Consider the following 24208-nt stretch of genomic DNA (forward strand, 5'->3'; position numbering starts at 1 on the left):
GCCAAGAGAAGGAAAGCCCCCGTTACGTGTCCGGCTAGCTAGGCCCACCCCGGTACGGCTAACTGCCCCCCCGGAGGACTGCGGTTACGCGAGTGAGGCTGAAGACGGGAGCTGCTCACTGAGAGGAGCTAACCGGCCGCCATTACTTAGCGTTCTCGCAGCGGAGAGGAGCCTGCCGCGGTGCATGCCGGGAACGGAACTGCCGCATTTAGTGACCCCAAAGAAAAAACGGACATCACGGCGCCCACGACTCGTCGGGTATTCAGCTGTCTGTCTACATTCTTTCACAATTCTAAATTATCCATCTATCCATCTATCATTGATTATGTGTTTTGTAAATGTTTGTTAAACGTTTATTCAGTTTTTAGTCATTTTAGGGTAAGAGCTAGTTCACCGTAGGTCGATGAAAAATGTCTTACTGTTTTATGCAATGAACGCACCACAATAGAGCTCGCTGGGCACCCGCTGAAGCGTTTTGGTTTTAGCTAAACATTCAACATTTTCACGGAGTAATCAAATCCTAAATTGAGCCCGATACTTAATGCAACCTACCGAATGGGATTATTTTACAACAGCCTAAAAGGAACTTGGTACAAGCTCGATTGTTGACGTTTTTGGACTCATCTGACGAAACTGATGTAGGTTCTAAGATAGCCGCCGACGGTAAGTTGATTGTTTTTGTGGAATTGTTGGACGAAAGTGTCAGTGTTTTTTTTTTTTTATGAAGCTCGAATATTTGCAAAGCTAGACCTTTACAATTGTAATGGTACGCGCCGTGTTCTCAAAACGTTTAATAACTAGCAAACCCTCCACATAATGCACCACTTCCGTTTTACTGTCGTCAGGTGACATCACAGTTCATGTCAGGGCTTCGGCCAATCAGCGTTGAGCATGATCACCTTTGTCCTGATGGTGAACCGCCAGGGTCAGACCCGACTCTGCAGGTACTACCAGTCCATCAACATGAGTCGCAGAACGTCACTGGAGGCCAACATAGTCCACACCTGCCTGAGCCGCAGCAGAGACCAGGTGACCCCAGATCATTTCCTGCCCACCCTGTGCAGTCAACTGATGCCAAATCACTGCTTAACTAAAACTGCTGTACTAACAACCAGCTTTTGCAGAGGATAAAGATATTACGATCCGTGAATGCGTTCCCAACAGTCTGCAGGTCACTTCTCCTCTGTTCCAAATGTCGTCCGTCCATCTGTCTTTCCCAGTGTTCCTTTGTGGAGTACCAAGAGTTGAAAGTGGTTTTCCGCCAGTACGCCGCCCTCTACATCGCCGTGGGCATTACTGAGGATGAGGTGCCAAGCTTGATGCCGACTTGTCTTTGCACGTGTCAGTTCAGCTTCGTATAGTACGAGGACTGATCATTTTCCATCCCCCACAGAACGAGTTGTCCATCTACGAGCTGGTCCAGAACTTTGTGGAGGTTCTTGACAAATACTTCAGCCGCGTGGTGAGTTGGAAAAGATGACATTATACCCAAAGGTGGCACTGTAGTTTCTCACTTCCCGTTTTTTTGCGTCCCCTCGCAGAGTGAACTGGATGTATCCTTTCTGGTTACGTGACCTCCAACAAGCATAGAAAACCAAAAAAGGTTCGGGTGTTCCTTGAGTTGCTGGCGTGGCAGATTATGTTCAACCTGGACCGCGTTCACATTATCCTGGACGAGATGATCCAGAACGGGCGAATTGTGGAGACCAACATGAGCAACATCCTGGCCCCACTCAACGCCCTGGACAAGATGGCCGATGGCTGATGCCAAAGGGAAATGATGGGAATTTTTGGTTTCCTCACAGATAATCAAACCTCTGTCCGTAGTTCTGAGCAGTAATTGCTTTGAAAAGAATTTGTTTCTGACAAATATTGTATCTTTGCCCTATCGGTAACGGCGTCTGACATCGAGAAACAGAAGGCACAATTAACTAGTGGAGAAAAAGATTCCTTTATATCTATACATCTCCCTACCCCCAAACATGGTCAATTTTTTTTTCTAAACTGGGACCAATATATACTTATATCGGAACATTAAGGAGGTATAACGTGCGCGCAATATACCAATTTGCTGTTTTAATATCATTCCCATGAACAACTTGGATGTCTGGGTAAGCAAATGGAGCGCACCTTTGCTTCAATCGCCATGTCCTCTACTTTGGTGTCTCAGGAAGGCGTGCTCCATTTCCTTATCCAGCTGATCTGGAAGGATCGGTTGGATTTTGTGCGCACGTTATACCTAGTTGTCTATCATTATTATGGCGCAATTTAATTTTTGCCATTGAAAGTGCTCAAACATAAAGAGCTAGAAAGTAAATACTGTACATATAAATTTAAAAAAACAACAACCCAAAGCTTCTTGTTACTTTGCAAACATTTTAATGATCCCCCCTCCCCCCCGAGCAAACACATTTTTTAAAATATCTGTTTAGCTCAAACTGCAACTAGAGTTAAATAAATGTTTATAATATACAAAGAAAATACAGGATTTTTTTTCCGTTTCCCCCCTGCACATAAATGGACAAACAAAAGAACAGACGACCAGTGTTTGTGTCTCTGGAAAGAAAAGACAAGCATGGACACATGAAGCAATCAAATGCTAAAAACAAAAGTCCCCAAAAAAAAACAATGTGGTCGCAGGACAACACGTGTGCATAACACACGCACGCGCACACACACACACACGCACGCACACACACACGCACGCGAGTGAGGAGAGGTGAGTGGAGGCAGCGCCCCCTGGAGTCATACGGGTCATCAGTTGAGGTGGAAGCCCTTCTCCATGGTGGCGGCCAGCAGACGTTCCCTCATGATGTCCTCGGACGAGTACTCGGGAAGCTTCAGGTAGTGAACGCACGTGTTGACCGACGGGTAGCTCGAGTCTGTCGCGTCCACCTGCGGGCAACGGTGGGCTTTGAGTCGCCGACTCCGGGTGGGACATTTTGGCCGCTTACCTTCCTGACGATGGTGAGGCGGGGGTGCAAGTTGGCCAGGCCACCGGGGGGCAGCGTGGAGCAGCCGGTGGTGAACTGCAGGAAGGCTTTCCTCTCGTCCGACGACATTCCGCAAAGGACGCGCACAAAGCGCAGGAAGCCCGCACTGAAGGCGGCAAAATCCACAAAGAAAAGTTCCCACCAACAACTGCGACAAGACCGTGGCGACGACGAAAGGCAAAATGGGCGGGACCTGTCTCTGGTGTAGCCCAGCTTTGGCTCGGTGTAGTTGATGATGTCATCAGATGTCCACGAAGGCGATTGGTTGCCGCACAGGATCAGCTGAACTTCTTTGTGGCTGAACGAGCTCAACTTCTCCATCGGGAAGACGCCGTTGAAGCCCTCTGATGGCAACGCGCCACAACACCGGCAAATCACCAACGAGCTCACCGACAAGCTGACTAACCGAGTCATGAAGTCAATCCTGAACTAACAGAGTAACCGGCTGAGAGGAAAAGGAACTAACTGGCTCAATAACCAAGAATCAATCTTAAAAAGAAAGAAAAAGTCCATAACTCAGGCTAAGTGACCAACTAAACGAGTAACTAACCAGGTAGGCACGGGCCAATATTGAATTCTGATGGTATGACAACCATGAGCAAAAACATCGCGGACTGAAGAAAGACATAACGCGTCGGGACTGAACATGCATCAAGTTTAGTTTAAATAAATACGTTTCAAACTTCTGTTTGTAATACTTAGTAAGTTACAGTGTCCCATCACAGGTGAGCTATTTGGAAAACGGATCCGTTGGCTACTCGTGTGGTATTTGGGGCTTGGGCTATGCGCCTAAGCCGCTGCATTCTATTTGTTCACCACTAGATGGAACAAAATTCGACTCGATGTACCCTGACTTGGCGATGTGGGCGAAGGTGTGTGTGTGTGCGTGTATACCTCTGAAGGCCTCCATCTGTTTCTGTATTCCCGTGTGCATGCAGAAGTCAAACATTAACTCCACGTAATCCTCAGCATTCTCCATGGTAACCATCTACACACGCGCGCAGACACACACACACACACGCGCACTTTGTTAGAGTGACAGTCAGCATTACCATGGAAACCAGGAAGCCGCACGTGTATTTACCTCGTCGTCTCCGTTAGGTTTGAGGTCCACGGCGGAGAAACCATGAACTTTGGAAGAAGGACAGAATTGGAAGTTCAACCTGCGTGGGCAGAGACACACAAGTTAGGGCACAATTTGGAGTGGGAGCTCACGCAAGGGAAAACGCCATTGGCAGGCGAAGAAAAGTGGTAGCTGGAATGGCTTCAGCAACACGTAAATGGAAAATGCAGTTATACTCACAGGCATATGCTATTTATCCTCTGAGAAGAACGACTAATTTTAACACGGCTTCCCCGAACATCAGGTGAATTTGTATGTTTGCTTTATACTGCCTCCCGGTGGCCAAGGAGCACAGCGATGCCCACTGAATTAAGGCTTGAAAAACATGCTGACATTTCGATGGGGAAGGATCATTTGATGGGAGGAAAGGAAAGGGGGTGGGGGGGGGGAGTGTGTACGTGACAGTTGCGCAGACCAATCAGAAGGGTTCTTAGTTACCCGAGGTCCTCGATGCCGAGCGGGGGTCCGGAGCCCAGGGGGTTCCGGAGCATCAGGTCCTGCAAACGCGTGTTCTTCTCATCCTCGGACAGAACTTTACTGGTCAGGATCTGCCGCCTTTTCACCGCCAGGTCCTTGACCTCCTTCAGGAAGCTGGCCCTGCGATTAATTGACGGGGAGAAGTTGCTATTAGTCGCAACACTTCTCCCACTGGTTAAGATGGCAAAATCCCTCCAAGAAATAATCCAAGAAGCCGACTAAGCGGCGACAGATGGGAAAGAATCTGCAGACAAACATCCGCATTTATTTTTTTCTCCGGGTTTTCCTAAGCGTAATCAAAACCAAAGTCACACAAAGGTTTGATAACGAGCTAAAAGTGCACCAAGCCACTCCAATCTAAATTTGAGTTACAGCAAGGTCGGCCCCGTGACACGCGGCAGCCGCTCGATGGAAAAACCCGTACGTTGGGGCACTTGCAAAGTCAAGGGACCGCCGCCATCTCGCCAACGACTGGCATTCGTTTGGCTTTGAGCGGGAACGCAAAACGCGATGAGGCGCGCACGAGGTCACCTGTGCGGGTTGACCAGCTGGAAGTCGTCCCAGGTGAGGATGCCGTGGTACCAGGCGGGCGGTTTGGGCTTGGGCGGGTCCATGATGAACTCCGACTTGGAGTCGTCGTCGTCAAAGCTGCCCACGGAGAAGGTCTCCTGGCTCTCCTCGGTGGACGCCTCCGAGCGCACGTCGGACGGCGGCGGCGGCGAGCGCTCCGGGTCCTGCGGCGAGTAGAGCAGCTTGCTCATGTTGGACTTGATGTCGCCCATGCACAGCAGCTTGAAGAAGGGTCGCGAGATGGGCAGGTCCACCAGCCGGTTGTCCTGGATGCACTTGGCCAGGAAGACGCCCAGGAAGCGGAAGAGCTTGCTGATGCGCTCCAGCTCCTCGCTGTCCTGCGGGAACGGCGCCGGGAAGAGGCCGCACGAACGCTGCACGTAGTAGCCCGGCGGCTTCAGGCCGCCGCCCAGGTCCACCTGACGCGAGGCGACACGTGAGCGTAGCGTGAGCGTCGTGCGATTGGGCGCGGCTTCAAACTGCAGGCGCGAGAGGCTTCGCGTGTGACGCCGAATGCGCCCGAGTGTGCGAAAATCGACGTGCCCGAGGATGCGCGAGTGAGAGAGAGAGCGGGAAAAAGCTGGAGTGAGCGCACGAGGGTAAGATGGCGACCTGTCTGGACTCGTCATCGGGGAAGTCGTCGTCGCACAACCAGATTCCTAAGGAGGTGGTCTGGAATTCCGCCGCCACCAAGGCATAAAACTCCAAAGTGGGTCCCAGACCTGTGCCCTCCTCTCCTCGGAACTCCACCTGGATGGCAGGCAGGAGCGTCAGACACGGCCCGCGCGCGTACGCCGACTCGGTGGCCGGGCGAGCGCTCACCTCCAGCACGGACTTCCTGTCGGAGTGAATCTGCATGACGGTCTCGGCCCACTCCATCATGGCATCCCCGCGGGGGACCTTGACGCGTTCGTGCTTGAGGCGACCCACACGGAAATCGCCGGGATCGTCCCTGCGCACGGTGGTGGACGCCCGCGAGCGCTCCATGGTGGCCTCGCGACGGTTCTGCAGCCACACGATGGCCCTGAGCGGCACACAGCCACGTGACGGTTCTCGGACAGATAGCGCTTAGGAGTTGTTGTTGTTGTTCTAATTGCACGCGAATATTCTCCTTCTTCCGGGGCCCATTGAGCGACCGGGTCCGCTTGCGGGTGACTCGTCTGTCGCGTCATTCGCCGGCGCCAGGCTCTCACCTCGAGGCTCCGAAGGCAGTGCAGGTGAAGAAGAGCTGTCGGGTCTCGAAGGGGATGAGGAAAGGACACTTGGAGGTGAGGCGCTCGCACCAGTCGGGCAGCGCGCCGCTGGCCAGCGCCAGGGGTTCCTCGATCTGCTGCAGGATCTTGGTGGTGATCTTCTTGCTGGTGAACTCCTCCGGCGACGCGTTGAACTGCGGTTCGTCCGCGTCTGCGCACGCAAAGTCACGATGCCGCGTTAAGGCCGCATTTACACTTCTGCCCCCCGACCCCCCTTCTTTTTTTTTTTTTTTTTTTGGGGGGTATTTTGATTCGCCAGCTAACAGGCCAGTGCCGTTTCTTTCAAATGACACTCCAAAAAGTTGTGCCTTTTTTCCCCCTCCTTTTCCTGGAATTTGATTTGGGGCTCCTGATACCGAGCAAGATCAGTTAGAACATGAAATATCTCCCGTGGCCATGACGTGACTAAATGTTGCGGTTACACGCGCGCAGGAAATGGGGATGAGAGCGCCGACCTTCCTGCAGCGTGCGTGCGTTGTAGGCGGCCTCCCCCCCGATGATGTAGAGGATGCGCAGCAGCTGCAGCACGTCCTCCACGCCGCAGGCGTTGTGAGCGCTGCCCGCCTTGGCCTGCGCCGCCTCCCTGCCGCAGCCCAGGATGTCGCCGCCGCCGCGGTCGCTCGGCAACGCGCCGGGACTCGGGCCGCCGCTACGGCCCACGCCGTGCTCGCACAAGTCCTGGACGCAAGAGCCGCGTCGTGAAAACATCGTCGCAAATTCGCGGCTCAAATTGTTCCGCGGCCGTGTCCGTGGAGCGCCTGTTCTCGCGCTTGCATTATTAGTTCGCATTTAAATGAATTTTGACACGGCATTTAATTCTTTACAGTCGCCCGAGAAAAACAAAGCCACTACAAAACAAAAACGAAATTAGGCCTGCGACTCGTGGTTAATCCCCACTGCATTCAATCCCCATGACGTATTTATACGTCATTGCGTTTATTTTTTTGGGGCACCAACAGTGTGCAAAATGGTTTTTTTGAAAGCAGCAGGACGCGTTTGTCAAAATTATCTGGTTACCAAGGTAAAAGCAGAAAATTGTCCTGGTGAGCTGTCTGAGACTGGGTGCTGTTGAGAGGCTGAAAGGATCTTACACATTTTTTTTTTTTAAACTTCAAGAAGGTGCTTTTGTTTTTGGGTGTGGAGGCGGCTGCGTGTCACGTTACCATCTTGTCACGTTCCTTCTCCTTGTCGGCGTCCTTCAGCTCTCTGTACATGATCCTGGCGCAACAACACAAACAGTCAGCGCGCGCACACACGCGCGTCATCGAACGCTTCCGCCGCGGCGCTCTAACGTGTAGGTGGGCTCCCAGATGCGCCGCAGCTTGTCCGTCTTGACGGCGCCGTTGCACGAGAGCTGCAGCAGCCGCTGCACGTAGAAGAAGATGGTGGACTTGTAGTTGCACAGAGGAAGTTCCACCTCCCGCGTGGTGCCCAGGCCCGCCACCTGCGGCCACAAGAGAGCTTGACCGACCGGGCTACGAGCCCGACCTTGGCCTCGGAGGCCCGTGAGGAAGCATGCGTTACCTTGAGGGTGAGGGCCAGGTGAGGGGAAGGCGCGCACTCCACCTCCTCCTGCACCTCCGAGCGAGGAGTTCCTGAAAGCGCCACCTCCGTTAATGCAGAAGCCCACACGCTTCGTTTGACGCATTCCAGTGACACGATTTTGCGTTTTGTGTAAAGCAATGTGATTTTGACACCATTTTTTGTCAGGTTGCGCCTGTCAATACATTGCGGGGGGCGGGTGGGGTGCCCTTACCCGGCGGGGGGATCTCCAGGTCGGTAGTCTGTTGCACGTTGGTTCTTCCGGGCCGAGGGTCGAAGGCGGGAACCAAAGCCGAAAACTGCCTCTTGAGGACAAAGTCGTCGTCCCACGTCCGCCGGCGACCTCCTTTGGTCTCGTACTCCTCCTCCTCCTGCAGGGCGGGGGCGGAGCACGCACACTTTGTGTTTGCCACCTCACTCCCCGGTCTGCGACGAGGCTTTCTGATCCATACCAGGACCTCCTCGTACTCCTGGTCCTCCTGATTGTCATCCTCGTTCTCGTCGTCGTCGTCGTCGGGCTCCGGAAGGTCCTCCTCGTCTTCCAGTTCCGCCAAGAGCGTGTTTGCGCGGCAGCTGTCCAGGAAGTCTGCACAAAAAGCCGCGTTGAATCCAAAGAACTTTATTTCTACGCGACAAACCAAATCAAGCGTCTTTTCTGCCGACCGCGACGCGGCTTCAACAACACTGCCGGTGCCAAGACGACAGAAATATGAACGGGGCTCACCAACCGACCACGAGCGAGCGTTCTCTTTGTAAGGCCCCGCCCTCCCCCCGCAATTGGTCTCTCTCTATGGCGGAGGAAGTAACCCCCTCCCCCGCCTCCCGATGAAAACGGCCGCTCGCCGCAATAACAATTCGGGACCCGACTGACCGTAGAGCGAGAATTCGGCCTCCTGTCCCGTGTCGCTCTCACTGGACGTGGACGTGAGGCTGGCGGTCAAGGTGTTGCTGAGCATCTGTCCCACGGACAGGCCGGTGGTCGCCGTGGCAACGTTGTTGCTGCTGGTGACGATGGATGTGGACATGGTGACGGTGGAGGTGGTGCCGGTGGTGGTGAGGTTGGGGAAGCTCTGGGCGCCCATCAGCGGAGACGCTGGCGACAAACACCACACACATTCATGGGATTGGTCCCCTTTGGGGTTTTTTTTCTTTTTTCCACACGCCAATTAGTCCATTCCCCCCCCAAAAGGGCCGTCTTTTTGCAGGATTGCACATTCCTCACGGCCAGATCGCCAACATTTTTACCTCGCCATATCATAATCGGCTCATATTGACATCAGGAACGGCTTTTGGGCGAGCGCACGCGCACACAGGCAAAAAGAGACCTCCCCTTGGCGCCGACTTACTCGCCGTGCTCAGGACGTTGCGGCCCAGCGTGTTGGTGTTGTTGTCGCTGCTGCTGCGGCTCAGGTTCATGTTGTTGGTGGCGTTGGTGCGGGACATGTTGGGGGCGCGGCGCACGAAGGACTCCATGAGGCTGGCCTCGCGCGACGACAGGTTGGGCACGCTGGCGCTGGAGCTCATGGGGGCGCCGGCCGCCAGCAGCGAGCTGACCGAGAGGCGGGCGTTGGCGGCCGAGCACAAGGGCCTCTGCGAGGGCGCGTCCTTGCTCGGGGACTCGGAGACGGAGCTGACGTCGGGCGAGCTCACGCTGACCGGGCCCATGGAGATGGCCGCCGCCGGGTCGGCCGAGTCCTCGGCGCCGTCGGCGCCCCCCGCCGCGCGGCCGCCTCCCTCGGCGGCGGAGGGCGGCGCCGCCGCGGGTTCCCGCCGCGGGTCCTCGGAGCCGGCCCCGCCTGTCGCGACGCCGCCCGCCCCGCCGCAGCCTCGGTCCGGGGGCGGCCCCTCGGCCCGCTTGTCGGCGCGCGCCCCGGCGGGGGGGCCGAGGGAGGAGCCCAGGCTGACGTCCGAGGAGGAGGCCGCGCTGCACACGGAGCTGTTGCTGCCCTTGCGGCCGGACGAGCCGGCTCCGCTTAGCGACGAGGCCCCGCCCTTGTCTGGACAGTTATTTTTCACCAGACTGCTCCACGAGGACGGCGCGGACGCGGCGTTGGCGCTGCCGCCGCCGCTGGCTGCCGGGGTCGGGGAGGGTCCCAGCGCGGCGAAGGCGGGGCCTGAAACAGCGGATGAGACAGGTTTGGGTGACGGCGCTGAGGCAGCCGACTCGGGGTCGTACCCCGGAGCAAGCTTGAGGTCAAACTTCCCTTCGGCGCCCATACGGTAAGAGTTTGAGCCGCCGGCATCCCAGGTTACATCAATCCAGCCTGGATGGACAGAGACATAGGAGGACACGCACGCGTGGATGTCAGAGACCCGGCAGAGACGGCAAGAGTGAGAGAGCGAGAGAGAGAGAGAAAGGAGGAGAGAAAAAGAGAAAAAAAAGGCGGACAGGGCCAACAAACAGCACCGGACCATGACGCCGGCCGGCCCCTTAAGACCGCCAACGTAGACATACGGGCGTACGCAGATGGCCGACGGAACCGCTTGGAACGGAATTCACCCGCCACCCCAAAGGCAGGCAGGTGAATTCTATTTTGGAAAGTCGAAACAAAAACACTGCACAAAATGAAGGCCGCTCGCTCATTCGTGCACGACTCGTGCTTTGAGGTACGAGTACGGTGCAAGTGACGCGACTCGCAACAAGCAGCAGCTTGGAAGAAGGCGAACAATTCTTCCAAAAAGAGCTTGCATGCCACTGCCAGATGAACAACAATTGAAATGAGAAAATAGTCCTGACGGGATCACGAATTGCTAAATCTTTCATTCATTTCAGACTCTTCTTTAGAACGACCGCGTGAATTGATTTCTTTCGATGCCTAAGGGATGAACCTGCAATTTAATTCTTGGGGAATGGAAAAAGAAAAAAAAACGTCCTGGCTATTGAACGAGCTTCTTCATAAAGTGCAATACCGCTTTGTGCTTTTCTTATCAAATTCGACCGCATTTTGGGGAGGCTGGAAGGGATTGGTGGCATGAATTAGTTCGTATTCGTATCACCTGGGAAAGGAGACTTGAGATGCCAATGTTTTGCGTTACAAGCATGCTCACGGAGCAAATTTGACTGGCAACCGCAACATAAATGTCTTTTTGTTGCCCGGGTGCAAAACGGTTGCCATCTTCAACCGGCGTGCCCTCTCGCCACACCCAATACCGAGTCCTCCACCTACGCCCGCGGCCTTAAACGCGCAACGGCTCGGCGCCATTTCGGTCCGGTGGCAAGGAACGTCAACAAACATCAGAGGGCATCGTCATCATCATCAATGACATTACAGGAAGAGGAGCGCGGCGGGCGCGTGATTGTCTCGTTACAATCACACGACCTCAGCAGCCAATGGCCCCCTTTTTTTTTTTTTTTTTTTTTTCCTGCTCCGCGAACACACGACAAACCTTTTTTCCACGCCGGCCTTACCGTTGTGGGCCTCTCCGGTGACGGTCCCCTCGCCGGCCGAGTTGCCGTCTTGGTCGCGCCACTTCCAGTCGATGCCGCGCACCACCCGCGCGCCGGGGACGATGTACTTCATCACCTGCGAGCGGAACAGGCGCCGCTGGCGCCGGAGGTTGGCCTCGGCCTCCTTCACGGCTTTGCCTGCGGGGTTCTCCGGTTAATGGACGGCGCTGCGCTCGCTCGGGCCGCCGCGAGCGACGCGTTCCGGATCGTCAGAATGGAGTCACGGGACGGATTTGCAAAATCGCGCCCGCCCGCCCGCAGTGAGCGGGCGTGTCTGTGCGCTCACCTAGTTGGTCCTCGCAAACGGCGGTGACGGCGCCGTAGAGTTCCAGGCCCGACAAGGACAAGTAGTGCGTCTGGGCGCTGGCGTTCTTGCCCATCTGCTTGATGCGGATGTGCCTCCATCCCTGCTTCTCATCTTTGGACGGGTCCAGGGGCCACGTGGCCGTCGACCTGAACGCGGATCGCCGCAAAACGGGTCAGCGAGACGACTTGCACGGCCGTGGCCCCAGATGCCGCTTGCGAAGAAACCCTACCCCGGTTCATTGAGGCTGCAGTCATCCACGTGCGTGTAAAGCGTACTCCAGTTCTGACCGTCCTTGGAGACCTGGAAGACCCAGTTCCTCAACGCCGAGCGGCCGTAACCCCTGAACCGGGACAGAGAACGATGCGGTGACAAGCGGAAGGCATCGCGGAACGCCGAGCGCCGCCATCGGAGGGTCTCTCCAGAGACATTCGACGGGATTCGAGTCCGGGCCGCGGCCAGGCCGCTCGGAAACATTGACAGAGTTGGCCGGAAGCCACGCGTTGCCTGTCGCAAGTTCTGAGCGATCTGGAGCAGATGTTCATCCAGGCTTTCTCGGTACGCCGCCACATTCATCTTTCCCTCAATCCTCGTAGCTTGATTTGATTCCGTATCCATTAACTCATTCAGTTCCAGCCAATTCTGGGCCAAGTCTGAAAAGACGTTTAAATACGTCTTTGGGAGTGAATGAGTTAAAAATATATATATTTCCATTGTAGAGCTGCTACTCAATGACTATTTTAATAACTGATCCTTCTGTGGGTTTTTTTTTTTCCAAATCAATGAAGCAGATGAATAAAAACATTTCAATGCCTTCAAAAAAAAAAACCCCTGCACATTATCGGCCTTTCCAAATTGAGCGTTGAGAAAAAAGGGCACAGCGAGCGACGGCGTTCAAAGGCGCGCGCGTGTTATGATCCCCGCCGCCTTTCGTCGATTTGCTGACCTGGCGTGTCTCAAAGTGTAAGCCGAGGGGACGACCCAGAGGCCGAGGTCGACGGCGAACCAGGCGTTCTTGTCGTCGTTGGTGTGGCAGTTGAGGGCGGAGCTGTCCCGACTGAGGATGTCCTCCAGACGCCCGTAAGGCAGGTTGCGCCCTTCCGACGACGTCACCACCACGAGGCCGTAGGCGGCCGGGTTGACCCACTCGTAGGCCGTCCTGAAAGGCGGGCCAGGTCGGCTTACGGCGCTCGGCCCGACGCCCCCCCCGGCAGAATCGGAGAGGACTTACTTGGCGTTGGTTCCCACCCAGTAGATGACGCCGTTCTCGTCAAAGTCATGCTGGTGTCTGAAGGCGAAGGTCTGTCCTTCCCTCAGCTTCCGGACGAAGATGAAGGAGGAGCGCTCAAAGTCGTACCACTGCTTGGCCACCTGCGCTCACGGCGGAGAAGGCGCAAGTGAGAATCTCGGGATGTTGGGGGTCGGCGCCGGGTCGACCGCGGGCTGACCATCTTGAGCAAGTACTGCTCCAAAGATTCCACGGTGGCCAGAGGCTCCATCTTTAACATGCGACCCGTCCGGTCGATCAGGGCCGTCTCGCCCGGCGCTCGCTCCAGCCGGAAGCGCAACCTCCGGGTCAGAATCTGAAAGGACGCGGCGGGGGAGGAGGGGGTTACCGCGGCAACGAGGATTCCAAGTCGAGTCCGCGAGCGGGCGCCGCCGACCTGCAGGTTGTAGGAGGAACCGGGGGTGTCGTAAAGGTGCAGGGGAAGACGCTCGATGGACTCCAGAACGGCAATCAGCTTGCGGATCAAAGCCACGGCCGGCCGGCTGCGTGCGGACACGGGGGGAACGCGCTCTTAGCGGGAAAAGGCAACACGCGCCGGGTTCAAGGCGGCGACGTTACCTTTCGTCGTCTTCGTTCTCGCTGAACGCCGCCTTGAAGACGTTGATCCTCTCCACCAAAGGCTTACAATCGGGTTTCGGGTCCACGTCGACACTCTGAACAACAACAACAACGACAACGACGCGGCGAGCGCGGCCGTCGGCAAGGGTCGGGCTGCGAGCGGGCGCGCGGGAGGGAGGCGGCGAGCGTGCGGGTCGACCCACATTGTTGAGCACGGTGAAGAGGGCCTGAACCAGGCCGCTGCTGCACATCTCGTAGGGGGAAATGGTGTTCTCGTCTTTGAGCACCACGATGAGGTTCTCCAGGGCCGTCTTCATCAGGTCCCTCCAGGTGTTCTCGCCGTCGGCGCCCTGACACACGCGCACTGGATGACAAAGGCCGTTTCTTCTCGGCGGGACGAGCGCGTCGCCGTCGGCACCTGTCTGGTGGTGTGCAGCTCCCAGGACGACTCGAGCTGCGTGGAGATGTTTCGGAGGGTGACCACCACGCCCCTGGGCATGCTCTCCACCGCCTTGAAGTGGTCGTCGTACAGCTCCCTGGCCATGCTCTTCACTTTCTGCTTGGTCTTCTCCAACTTGGACTTGAGCTTGCGACCCCGTTTGCCCGTCCAGCCCGTCACGAACTCCGAGCCTGCACAAAGCGACGCCACGCGGGTTTGACGAGATCTCCGCTTTTCCCTTTCTCTCCAGACGAAGACATTTTCCTGACCGATTCCAACCCGCAACTTGCGCAGCCAATAATTTGCCATTCGTGTCAACGCCGGCCCCGCCCGAAAGCGATTGCTCGAGCCACCATTTGAAATATTTCTCACCGAGAGACGTCTCGGCGGTGAAGGAGTGCTTGGTTCCCCGGTTGGACTCGAAGACGAAGCCCGGCAGGTCCTCCTTCAAGATGGTGGCCTGCTGGCCGTCCGAGTTGTGGATGGCGATCTCGCCGTCCTTCAGGCACGTCAGCGACCAGTTGCCCACCGTCAGCTTGGTGGGAGCCAAACCGGACAGGATGGGCTGGCTGGACGTGACGGGCTTCACTTGACTCCTGGCGCGCTGAAGCTTCTCCAGGAACTCGCTGCGAGACTCTGGAAACGGAAAGGCCAGATCTCTCAAGGGGGAGGTCCATCTCTCTCTCTTCCCCCCCCCCCCACTCTCTCTTTGTGGGCGCGGCGTTACCGGAACTGTCGGAGCCGCCCTCGGGGCTGCCGCTGGAGTACATGGTGGCCAGCTTCCCGTCCAGGATGAAGCGGAACCAGCCGTTGGAGCCGTTGGACAGCTCCAGGGCCGCGGCGTCGGACCAGATGTACAAACAGTCGCGGCCCCTGATGATGGACCAGTCCCGCCAGTGGTAAGGTTTTCCTTGCAGGATCTCCCGGGCGTCTTCTTGGGCTTCCTCCTCCTGCGCACACATCGTCACGGGTCCAGTTCTCGCTCATCACGAGACATACGGCATTTTTTCCATCGCGTAGACCTACATAGATCATTCCCAACAAGTCCGCTATCGGAATCGAAAAATTGTGCTTCGTTTTTCTCGCGGGAAAAACGAAATCGCATAAAAACCAAAAAGAACACACTCCGTCCAAAACGGCCACGGAGGGAATCCCGGCCCCGACTCGGGACTGAAAACGGGGACGCGGCCGACGCACCTTCTCGGGTTTGACCTCGTCCTCGTTCTCGTCGTCCGACGCGGGCCCGGCCAGCGTGGACACCTTGTTGATGACGCCAAGGCGGGCCAGCTGGTCCAGGAAAACGTCTCCTCCTTTGTCCACCAGGTCCCGAATGATCTGCAGGGCCAGCAGGTGTCCGTCGTCGTCGTCCTGGGTCGGCGGGAGAAAGAGGCCCGTTTCAGCTGGGACCACTTGAAGGAAGGTGGACCGCACTTTTCGGTCTATCAAGTGCGACTCGATTCCCAATTTTTTTTCAATTTACACTGACAAAGCTACAAGTGGCCAAAGTCTCGTCACAATGACCCATGAAATTACCAAAGCGTCCGGCTGTGTGCGGTTGGAGTGCACACGCGAGACAAATGCTGCGTAAGAGTGAGCGAATAGAGAGAGAGGACAGACAATAAGAGCAGAGTGAAAATGGGCATCGGGAATGAGGGCCGCAAATGACAGAGCCTGCGGTGCGACCCCCCCCCCCCTCCCCCGCCTCGCTGTTGTTTGTTTGGGGGTGGCGTCTACGGGTGCTTCAGGTCAACGCAAGTTAAAAAAAATCAAAATAAAAAGACAAACAAACATACATTGTGTGTGAGAATCCATCTCCTAACGTTGAACCCGAAGCGGCCAACGTGGTTTCAATGGCTAAACAAAGTTTGCAGTGCGGTACCTCCTGGTCCAGCACGGTGGCGCTGATCTCCACCAGAACCGTGGGCAGGTGGTGGCCCGCCTCGCTGTCGCAGACTTCCTTCAGCAGCAACTCGCCGCTGTAGTGGACCATCTTCCGGATCAGCGCCAGACTGGCCTTCCTAAAAGCAACACACGGGCCCTTGAGTGAGCGCGCGCACGCTGAAGTCAGCCAATGAACGGTTGGTTCAACGATTGAATTTGTGACAGAGTGAGCGAATCCGTCGAGCCCCTGAAGGTGGGAGCGAGCGAGCCGCTGAGTGAAGACACGAAGCTGCGAACCGGCGGGTGACGAAACACCAAAAGTATCGATTGACAACGTATGAAAGAGTGAGAGACGATTCCCAAAGAAGTCGGGGGAAGGCAAAGGCAGATGGTGAACAAGCGCGTGCACGAAAGTAAGAGTGAACGAGTGACTCGGGGGTGCGGCGAGCGAACGAGCGGCGTCACCTAATGGAAGGCAACATGGTTTGCTGGAAGGTTTGTGCAAAAACAGGCAGCAGTCTCTTCAGGTAGATGGGCGCCATTTCGGGGTCTCCTTTGGGCTCGCCTCCTTCGTCCTCCTCCTTGTTGACGTCTTTCTTCTTCTTGTCGTCGCTCTTGTTTACCGGACACATCCAGTCACCTGACAAAAAATTAAAAAAAACACACACAAGTGTTCCATTTTTGAAGTCATTTCTCCCTGGGGAAAAACCCATCGGGTTCTTTTCCACGGCGTGGCGATGAGGTGCTCTAGAGCAGCCTCACCAACCCCCCCCCCCCCCCCCCCCATGGAAACGGATTGGGCTAAAATAGGACAACATAAAATGGACAACATTTGATGACCGTCAAAGCCAAGAAACGCTTCAGGCAAACGGCGAAGACCACCGTCAAAGTCCACAGCGACACCCCAAGCGTGAAACTGACCGGGAGACTGCAGGATGGCCACCACCTCGCTGTGGCCCCGCTCCCTGGCCTTGTCCAGGGGCGTCTTTCCGTCCTCGTCCCTCAGGTCAGGATTAGCGCCGTGACGCAGGAGAGTCTGGCCACGCGCACGCATAAAGGCACCATTTATACCAATGGCCGTCGAGTGCCGTTTTTCCACCCGCCGGCGGGCGCGCTCGTTACCTTGGCGACTTGCGGCCGTCCGAAACAGGCGGCGTAATGCAGCGAAGACGACCTCTGTCCTCGGTTGACGTCGGCGCCGCGCTCGCACAAGAACTCCACCTGACGGGGAGGATCAACACCTGGCTGTTTGGACGCTTGGCCCTCTGGAGTTTACGGCCACTTTACCATTTCCTGCGTGCCGAAGGCAGACGCCCAGTTGAGGAGGGTCTGGCCCACGTCGTCCATGAAGTTCACCTCGAACGCTACCGACGGGAGTGGGACGCAGTAAGCGGGGATGCAACAAGACTGGGGTCGGCGCACCGAGACCACATCGACAGCCTGACACGGCATTTCCGGCTAGGACACGTGTCCACTAGGCGCGCGTGAGTAGATACTCTAAGATGACGACGCTTGTAGATGACTGCAAATTTTGCCGTACAAAAACTGGTGGCAGCACAAAAGTCAAAAGGGGACCCCCCCCCCCCCCCAATAAATAAATAGGTGATATACGTCCGGTTGCTTTCGGTTTGTGTTTCCAACAACAGCGTCTTGTGCTTAGCAGTGACTTCCGATGTCTCTCTGACAGCATTATTATTTTTCCTCCCATGCGGCCTTCCGGAGGTTTATTTCTTTCTTTTTAAAGGAGTGTACTTGTCGCACTTGCAGCCCACAAGCCCCCCCTAGCGGTAGGTACAAGGATCCCCGAGTACAGCTCAAAAGCACACAACTTTCATTTTTTGCGCATTGCATTTGATCTAAAAAAAAAAAAAATGTATTTTGCTTTGAAAGCTTTCATTTGTGTGCAATACGTTTTATTTTAATCCCTTTTAGAGCACTGAGCTGTTTTTAAAGGGCCCAAGTGGCACATTATTTGAAAAGATCTTTTGGTCAAAACATTGTAACGATTCCCGTATCATTTTCTCTTCATATTTTGACTCCTTGTGTATAATGTGTATTTTCTCCCGATACTTTTGCAATTTGACTTGCTTCTAATATTTTTGACATGATTGATATGAATTACAAATCATGAAGTAATATTACGACTATTTCTTTAAGTATTCCGTCTTGAGTCTCAAATGGGGCACACCAACGGAGGGTCAGCTCACCTCCCGTGTCGATGGCGTCGATGAGCGCGTCCGTGTCTTTGCTGCGTATACAGTCAATGAGCTGTCGGTGGGAACGTTCTCCCGAGCTGTCCAGGCGCCGCAGGCAGGGGATGCGGCTGGACGAGCCCGCCGTGGACTTGGGCAGCGCTTTGCGGCCCTCGAACAGGAGCACCAGCAGCAGGTCCACCAGGCGCATGGTGTCCAGCACGCAGCGCTCGTCCCCGCCCAGGGCGCACTCCATGGAGTTGGGCAGCGCGGAGCGCAGCAGGTCCTGCGGGAAGCGTTGGGCGCATCCATTACGATCTGAATGGCGCAAAAAGCCGCCAAAAGCCAAAGGCGATGGCGGCGAGCCCGAGCGGGAAGAAGACGTACGTGCGTGACGAGTGGCGAGCCTCGGCAGAGCGTGGACAGCAGGCTGACGATGGTGGACACCTGGTTGCTGAGCTTGGAGTCCGGGGCGGAGGGGGCGGCGCCGGCCGAAGGGCGGCCGGGCTTGCAGGCGGAGGAGGGGCCGGGCGCCGCGCCGCCGCCCGCCGCCGCCATGCGCGACAGCAGCTCCTCCGTCAGTCCGTGTTTGGCCAGGGGGGCCGGGTCCACGCCGCGACGCGTGAAGCGGTCGGCCAGCGAGGCGAAGCAGCGCAGGGCGCCGTCCGACACCTGAGCGCGGGGAAATGCGTCGGATCAAGGCGGCCATTTTCACACAATGCCGGCTACACGGTAAAAATTCCCAATGTGTGTGAGCTTTTTTTGGGGGGGGGGGGGGGGGCAAAATCACAATATGAGTCATCTTGGGAGGTGCGCTGTGGTTACCTGGTGGTCTTCGTGCTTGAGGAGGCTGGACAGAGACTCCACGCAGGTCTCGAGGGAGGCGTCCTGGGGCTCCATCTTGCTGCAGAGGCGCGACACCACGGCCATGGCCGAGTGCAGCGTGTCCTTGTGCACCAGGTGGCCGCTGTCCCGGATGAAGCTCAGCACGCAGTTCAGGCCGCCGGCCTCGAACACGGCCCCCGACTCCCTGGTGCAGATCAACTCCAGGACCTGATGACAGCGCACTCATTTTAAGAACTCTTTGAAGAAAGGAACATTATTCTGAAAACTGTGTTTGTTTTCTTCTTCTCAGAAGTGAACCACAAATGACCCCCCCCACCTCCCACCCCCGCCCGCAACTCGCCTTGACGCACTGCTCGGCCAAGTCCCTGCTGGTCCTGTTGTTGAGCTCCACCACCACCAAGCGGTTGCACAGCGCTTTGATGGCGCCGTCCACGCCCACGATCCTGCGCGTGCACTCGGCCGACACGTCCAGGTAGTACGTGATGGCGCGAGCCGTCACCTCCAGGACGTTGTCAGGGGCGCTCTCGTCCAGGAAGATTTTGCACAGCGCCGGGAGGAAGGTCCGCGGGGGGCACCTGAACAATCGAGCGCGTCCATGCCAGTTAGCGACGCCGGCGGTCGGGCCCGAGCGATTTCACGGGCGAGGTATCGCCGCCCGCCCGGATCAGCGGCGGGTGGCGCGTTCAGGCGCGACTTACGTTTCGAAGCATCGGTCCACGTTGTCGGACATGAGCAGCAGCATGCAGAGCTGCTCCAGCGCGATGAGCTGCATGTCGCGCTCGTCGCCCTGACCCATCTGGAGCCACTCCAGCAGGGTGTCGGGGTCCACGTCCGCCATCGCGCCTCGCCGCTGAAACGCACGCGCACGCGGTCCCGTTTCAGAAAAGCACGCGTGTGGGCTTTGGGGCGAACATCTCCAAAAGGAAAATGACTCGTGCTCATTTTTATTTAGAAGGACATTGCAATGAATTTGCTTTTTTTAATCAAATAAAAAGTGAATTATATTTTGTCACGTAAGTTTTTCGGGACTATTTAAAATCAAGCCCAAAAATGATTGAATGAAATACATGAACAAATCCCGAAATGATATCAAATACATTTTAGGTGACAACTATAAAGACGACTAATTTGGCCGTCTATAATTGGATGAACTACTTGATAACACACCAAAATAAATCACTCAAAACATTTTAAGACACGTCACCGGGAAGTATTGACAGCTCCAAAGAAGGCTGAAGCGAGAGCCGAAATCGTCGGCCAGGTCAGAGTTTTTCGTTTCAACCCCCCACCCTCCAAAAAAAGACAATATCTGGGAGGGAAAAAAAAAGAACCCCTCAACCTAATCAAAATAAATATATTGAGTTTTCTGAAATTTCAGAAAAAGAGCTCAATTAATGCAACAAAAACGGCTCACTTTAATGATAAAGACTTTGTCATTACTTGTATCACATTTAAATATTTCTTTAATGACGAAAAAAAAAAACGTTGCATGAATTTCTAAAGACAAGTTTTCAATAGCAATGTCCCGATTCACCCTTTTTTAATCACTTGTGTTCGAATCCGAGTCTTTGGATTTCAGGTATGTGCCCACACCGAGTGGCAATCCGATAAGTCGCCGATGCCTGAAGGGAAAACGAGGGAAATCAGACGGAATAAAAATAAGAACTACGGCCGTGACATTGACGCGCTAGTGAGCGAATGTTCACTTTCAACCTCATTCACGTCAACGGGGAAGACGCTTGAGGAAAAGGTCACGTCGCGCAAATGGCACCAATTTGGTGGAAAGGCCCAGCGAAGCTTGAACACACACCGAGGACATCCGAAAGTCGGAGTGCCTTTCATTTAGTCGGCGCTAAACGAGACATCGGCTTGCGCGGGTTGAAACGAAGGCTAGGCGCAGCGACAGAGTCGTTGGCTACGTTGTCTCATCGGGAAACGACACGATTGATTGGTGACCTCCTTCAAAGCAATCAAGCTCGCGTTGTCACCAAACGGTTTTCGCTCTTCTACGCCAAATGAAGCCATTTGGACGTGTCGCCAACGCGTCTGCCACTCGCGCAACTTTCTGACGACGCCGTTTAGCGAGGAGGCTTCTTGATGTCATATTAAATATCCAAAAACAAAAAGACATTTTCATTCATCATTTTGAGGGGGAAGCCTAATATTATTTAGAATTCATTTACTCCATTTATAATTTATACCATGAAATTCAACTGAATAAATAAAGATTTCCAAAACGAATCATTAACCACCTATACAAAACAGTAACACTTGATCATGTCAATTATTCATGAAAAAAACGAGCTGCCCACTAACCTGGACGGCCGTTGGCTACGCGGTGCGGCTCTCGGCCAATCAGTGCTCGCGGCGGTCTCGCCGTTTGGGAGTCATCCAAGCAACCAGGAAGCAGGATGTGGCTCTCGCGGGGGGATTGCGGCACATGCGCCTGGCGAAGACGCACAAACGGTCCGTTGGCATCTTTTACCCCAAAAAGTGTCACTGACTTTTATCGTGGGTCGGCGGCTTAGTTGATTGCGGGCCAATTACACACGTTTGCCCGGAAGACGAGCGACAAAGCAGCTCCGCTTATCACAACCCACCCCTGCGCCGCTGGCAGATGCCTATTTGAACTGAAAATATACCTCTATTGACCCATTAAAAATAAATACATTAAAAAAAAAAACCACCCACACCCTCCAATATTACTGTCAACTCATCTTTACCCAGGCCTTTGTTTGGGAGCGACATGCCAGAAACCAGGACTAGGTGAACCCCGGTGTCTGGTGTGCGCTGACCCTCGATAGGCAACAGAACCACGCAAAGATTTCCTTTCACCACCAAGCCCTGAAAAATGGCGATGACGTCAAGAAAAGATTCCCCTTGGGAATATTCTTCTTGATGTCTGAGAAATCGACATTGGCTCGGATATAATTTGTTTGATTTACAGCCCCTTCCGTTTGACTATAAAGTCGGCCTCGACTCATTTTGGACCTGATCAGGAGAAATCCACCCTTCACACAAGGCAAGACCAAGGCAACATCGAGACGGTGGGGAGTCGAGTCCAAGTCCATCAAAAAGAGAGACCTCTCTCGGGTTACAAGTTAACAGCCCTCGTCTTGATTCTGTGTTTGGCAACATTTCCGACATCACCGTTTAGAAAGTTGGTAAAGCAGATTCAAGCAAGGTCACACCAACTATCTCAGAAATCGGAAATGCGGTTTCACTCATTTTAAAGACCCGCAATTTTGAAACCGTTTCTTTCAGGAAAATGATGCCTATGCTCGAACTGATCTCTGTGACTAGACCGGTCTCAATGAAGCTTCGAAGCTCACTCACATCTACTTCCAAAAAGCCTCAGGAGAACTTACTCAAGTGACCTGCTGGAATCAGCTGGATGATGGTGAGCTTCAGGGCTCCACAGAAACCAGGCAAAGTCTCGGGACAGTCCCCCCCCCCCCAGCCCCCGCCATCCCATAAACTGAGCTCCTTGTGCCCCCCCCCCCTTCCCCCTCGCACACCCTCAGACTTGACTATTGGTCACAAACGAGCTCTAGCAAGCGAGTAGCTTTAGCATGTTAGCATCTCAGCCCGCCGGGCCGCTAGCTCCAACAAACAACATTAAGTCAAAAACGCAAATGTCACGCCGCTGAGCTCAGGCCCGAGTACTAGAAAACACTTGAAACAACCGACGAGGTTGAGAGGACGCGTTTTGAATGTGTTTCCACGCACACCGGAGGGTCGAATCGCCTGGTGTTAGCCGGTGGCTAGCATCACGCTAGCTTACCCAACACTAAGCTGACTTAACAATTTTCAACACTGCCACGTCAATTTGATCTTACTTGTCATTCAAATTCACGCTCGTGTTTTTTCCCGAAACCGCAGCCGCCGCCTGGGACTACCGTGGCCACGACAAGTCCCGCTCGGCCATCGCGGTCACCCCGGCGAAGCCACACGCCGAAAACACGCGCGGCCTGACGCTCGAGCCTCGGACCTCGAGTTCCAAGAGAGCTACCAGGCCGCAACACACCCGCGGGATAGCAGACACGAGCCGCCCCGGTCCCGGACGAACACTCACCCTGGCTTTTCTCGGTGTGTGTGTGCGTGTGTGTGTGTGTGTGTTGTGGTGGTGGGGGGTGGAATCGTCGCTCCGTGCCGCGGGGAAAGAAAGTGTCACGGACAGTCGTGGGTCGCGTCTAATCCGTCCATTTCCAGCGAGATGGACCAAAGAGGTCAAATTGGGCCGAGCGGACAGACAGCGGGCCGGAAAACAACACACACAAGTTGACGCACGCTAACACGGTCACGCGCAAAAAATGGAAAGGAGCCCACGGCCCGTGTGACGTTCAGGTACCGCCTCTTCACGCGGACATTTCACAAACACTGCCGACCCTTGATTTGATTTCAAATGTATTTTCATTTTTATTCAGTTGTTCTCAGTCAAGTATTCGTCGTCGAGCCTTTTAGTAGCCGATAATGATATTTACGTGACGGTGTGCAAACATCTAACAATAAGCTTTTGGAGTAAACATGGACTAGTTTGAATGAACGAGTATTGAAAAAAAAACACGTCCCACTTCAAGGATGTATGTTTTTTTTAATTCTTATAAACCTTTCTATTTTAGCTGGGAAATGTATCACATCCACAAATGTCCATTTTAAAGGCAACCACTTCACTTCGATTATTTTTTTTATTAAAGTTTATAAGGTCTCTTATTTTGATGACAACATTTCGCATTTCTCCAAGGCAGTGTAATGATAGAGATGTTTTTTTTCCTTAATTAGAAATACAGTAAACCCAATGCGCTTGCTAAAATTGGTCATTTTACTTTGAGGCAACTGAACTGTTCTATCTGTGATATTGTTTGGTCCCAGTGGCCCTTGTACATTCCATCCTGTAGACTTGGGCCCCCTGTCTCCTTATCTTAAGTCAACAGTCTCAAACTTGGGCCTTAAACTGGACAGTGATTTCAAACTCGATCGGCAAATTGGTGCCGTTGTTAAATCCGGTTTCTTTCACCTTAGACAGCTGGCCAAAATAAAACCTCTCCTCCTTTGTCACATCCCGGCTCGATTACTGCAATGCCCTTTACTTTGGAGTCAGCCAGTCCTCCATTAAGCGCCTTCAGCTGGTCCAGAATGCCGCCGCTCGCCTCTTGACTGGTACTCGTAAGAGGGAGCACATAACTCCTACTCTGACATCCCTTCACTGGCTCCCCATTCATTTTAAGAGTTATTTTCAAGATCCTCTTATTTGTTTTCAAATCTCTGAATAAACCTTACCTCTCTGAGCTCAT

The 24208-nt window shown here is 54.5% G+C and overlaps 2 protein-coding genes across 5 annotated transcripts; one reads left to right on the top strand and one right to left on the bottom strand.

Moving 5' to 3' along the window:
- Positions 1 to 114: 114 nt before the first annotated feature.
- ap4s1 (adaptor related protein complex 4 subunit sigma 1) lies at positions 115 to 3679 on the top strand. Of its 2 annotated transcripts, none has more exons than XM_086127053.1 (6): positions 115 to 258; positions 846 to 1029; positions 1221 to 1307; positions 1394 to 1462; positions 1542 to 1553; positions 1637 to 3679. In XM_086127053.1, the coding sequence occupies exons 2-6, from the start codon at positions 892 to 894 to the stop codon at positions 1763 to 1765; spliced, it is 435 nt and encodes a 144-aa protein (XP_085983179.1). In that variant the 5' UTR covers positions 115 to 258; positions 846 to 891; the 3' UTR covers positions 1766 to 3679. The 2 variants fall into 2 exon arrangements, with proteins under 2 accessions (XP_085983179.1, XP_085983178.1); XM_086127052.1 differs by lacking the exon at positions 115 to 258 and adding an exon at positions 270 to 663.
- Positions 1933 to 23253, bottom strand: hectd1 (HECT domain containing 1). 3 transcript variants are annotated; one of them, XM_086127043.1, is made up of 43 exons: positions 22990 to 23252; positions 21231 to 21360; positions 19613 to 19764; positions 19255 to 19489; positions 18894 to 19121; positions 18456 to 18740; positions 18084 to 18354; positions 17164 to 17240; positions 16999 to 17097; positions 16798 to 16912; positions 16342 to 16516; positions 15875 to 16013; positions 15193 to 15363; positions 14723 to 14945; positions 14368 to 14631; positions 13975 to 14186; positions 13760 to 13906; positions 13557 to 13651; positions 13375 to 13480; positions 13159 to 13293; positions 12942 to 13081; positions 12657 to 12869; positions 11943 to 12053; positions 11693 to 11859; positions 11368 to 11544; positions 9305 to 10222; positions 8830 to 9051; positions 8411 to 8544; positions 8173 to 8329; positions 7941 to 8011; positions 7709 to 7860; positions 7580 to 7634; positions 6872 to 7094; positions 6357 to 6567; positions 5986 to 6187; positions 5776 to 5913; positions 5125 to 5582; positions 4555 to 4713; positions 4078 to 4156; positions 3888 to 3981; positions 3187 to 3337; positions 2955 to 3099; positions 1933 to 2895 (listed from the first exon to the last, which is right to left on the bottom strand). In XM_086127043.1, exons 3-43 carry the CDS (start codon positions 19750 to 19752, stop codon positions 2758 to 2760), a joined length of 7632 nt encoding a protein of 2543 aa, XP_085983169.1. In that variant the 5' UTR covers positions 19753 to 19764; positions 21231 to 21360; positions 22990 to 23252; the 3' UTR covers positions 1933 to 2757. The 3 variants fall into 3 exon arrangements, with proteins under 3 accessions (XP_085983169.1, XP_085983170.1, XP_085983168.1); XM_086127044.1 differs by having other exon boundaries at positions 8173 to 8544; positions 9305 to 10072; positions 22990 to 23253; XM_086127042.1 differs by having other exon boundaries at positions 8173 to 8544; positions 22990 to 23253.
- Positions 23254 to 24208: the final 955 nt, after the last annotated feature.

This window comes from Hippocampus guttulatus, chromosome 13, assembly GCF_054856545.1.
Source record: "Hippocampus guttulatus isolate MCC_2025c chromosome 13, RoL_Hgut_1.0, whole genome shotgun sequence".
In the NCBI taxonomy this organism is placed as follows: domain Eukaryota; kingdom Metazoa; phylum Chordata; class Actinopteri; order Syngnathiformes; family Syngnathidae; genus Hippocampus; species Hippocampus guttulatus.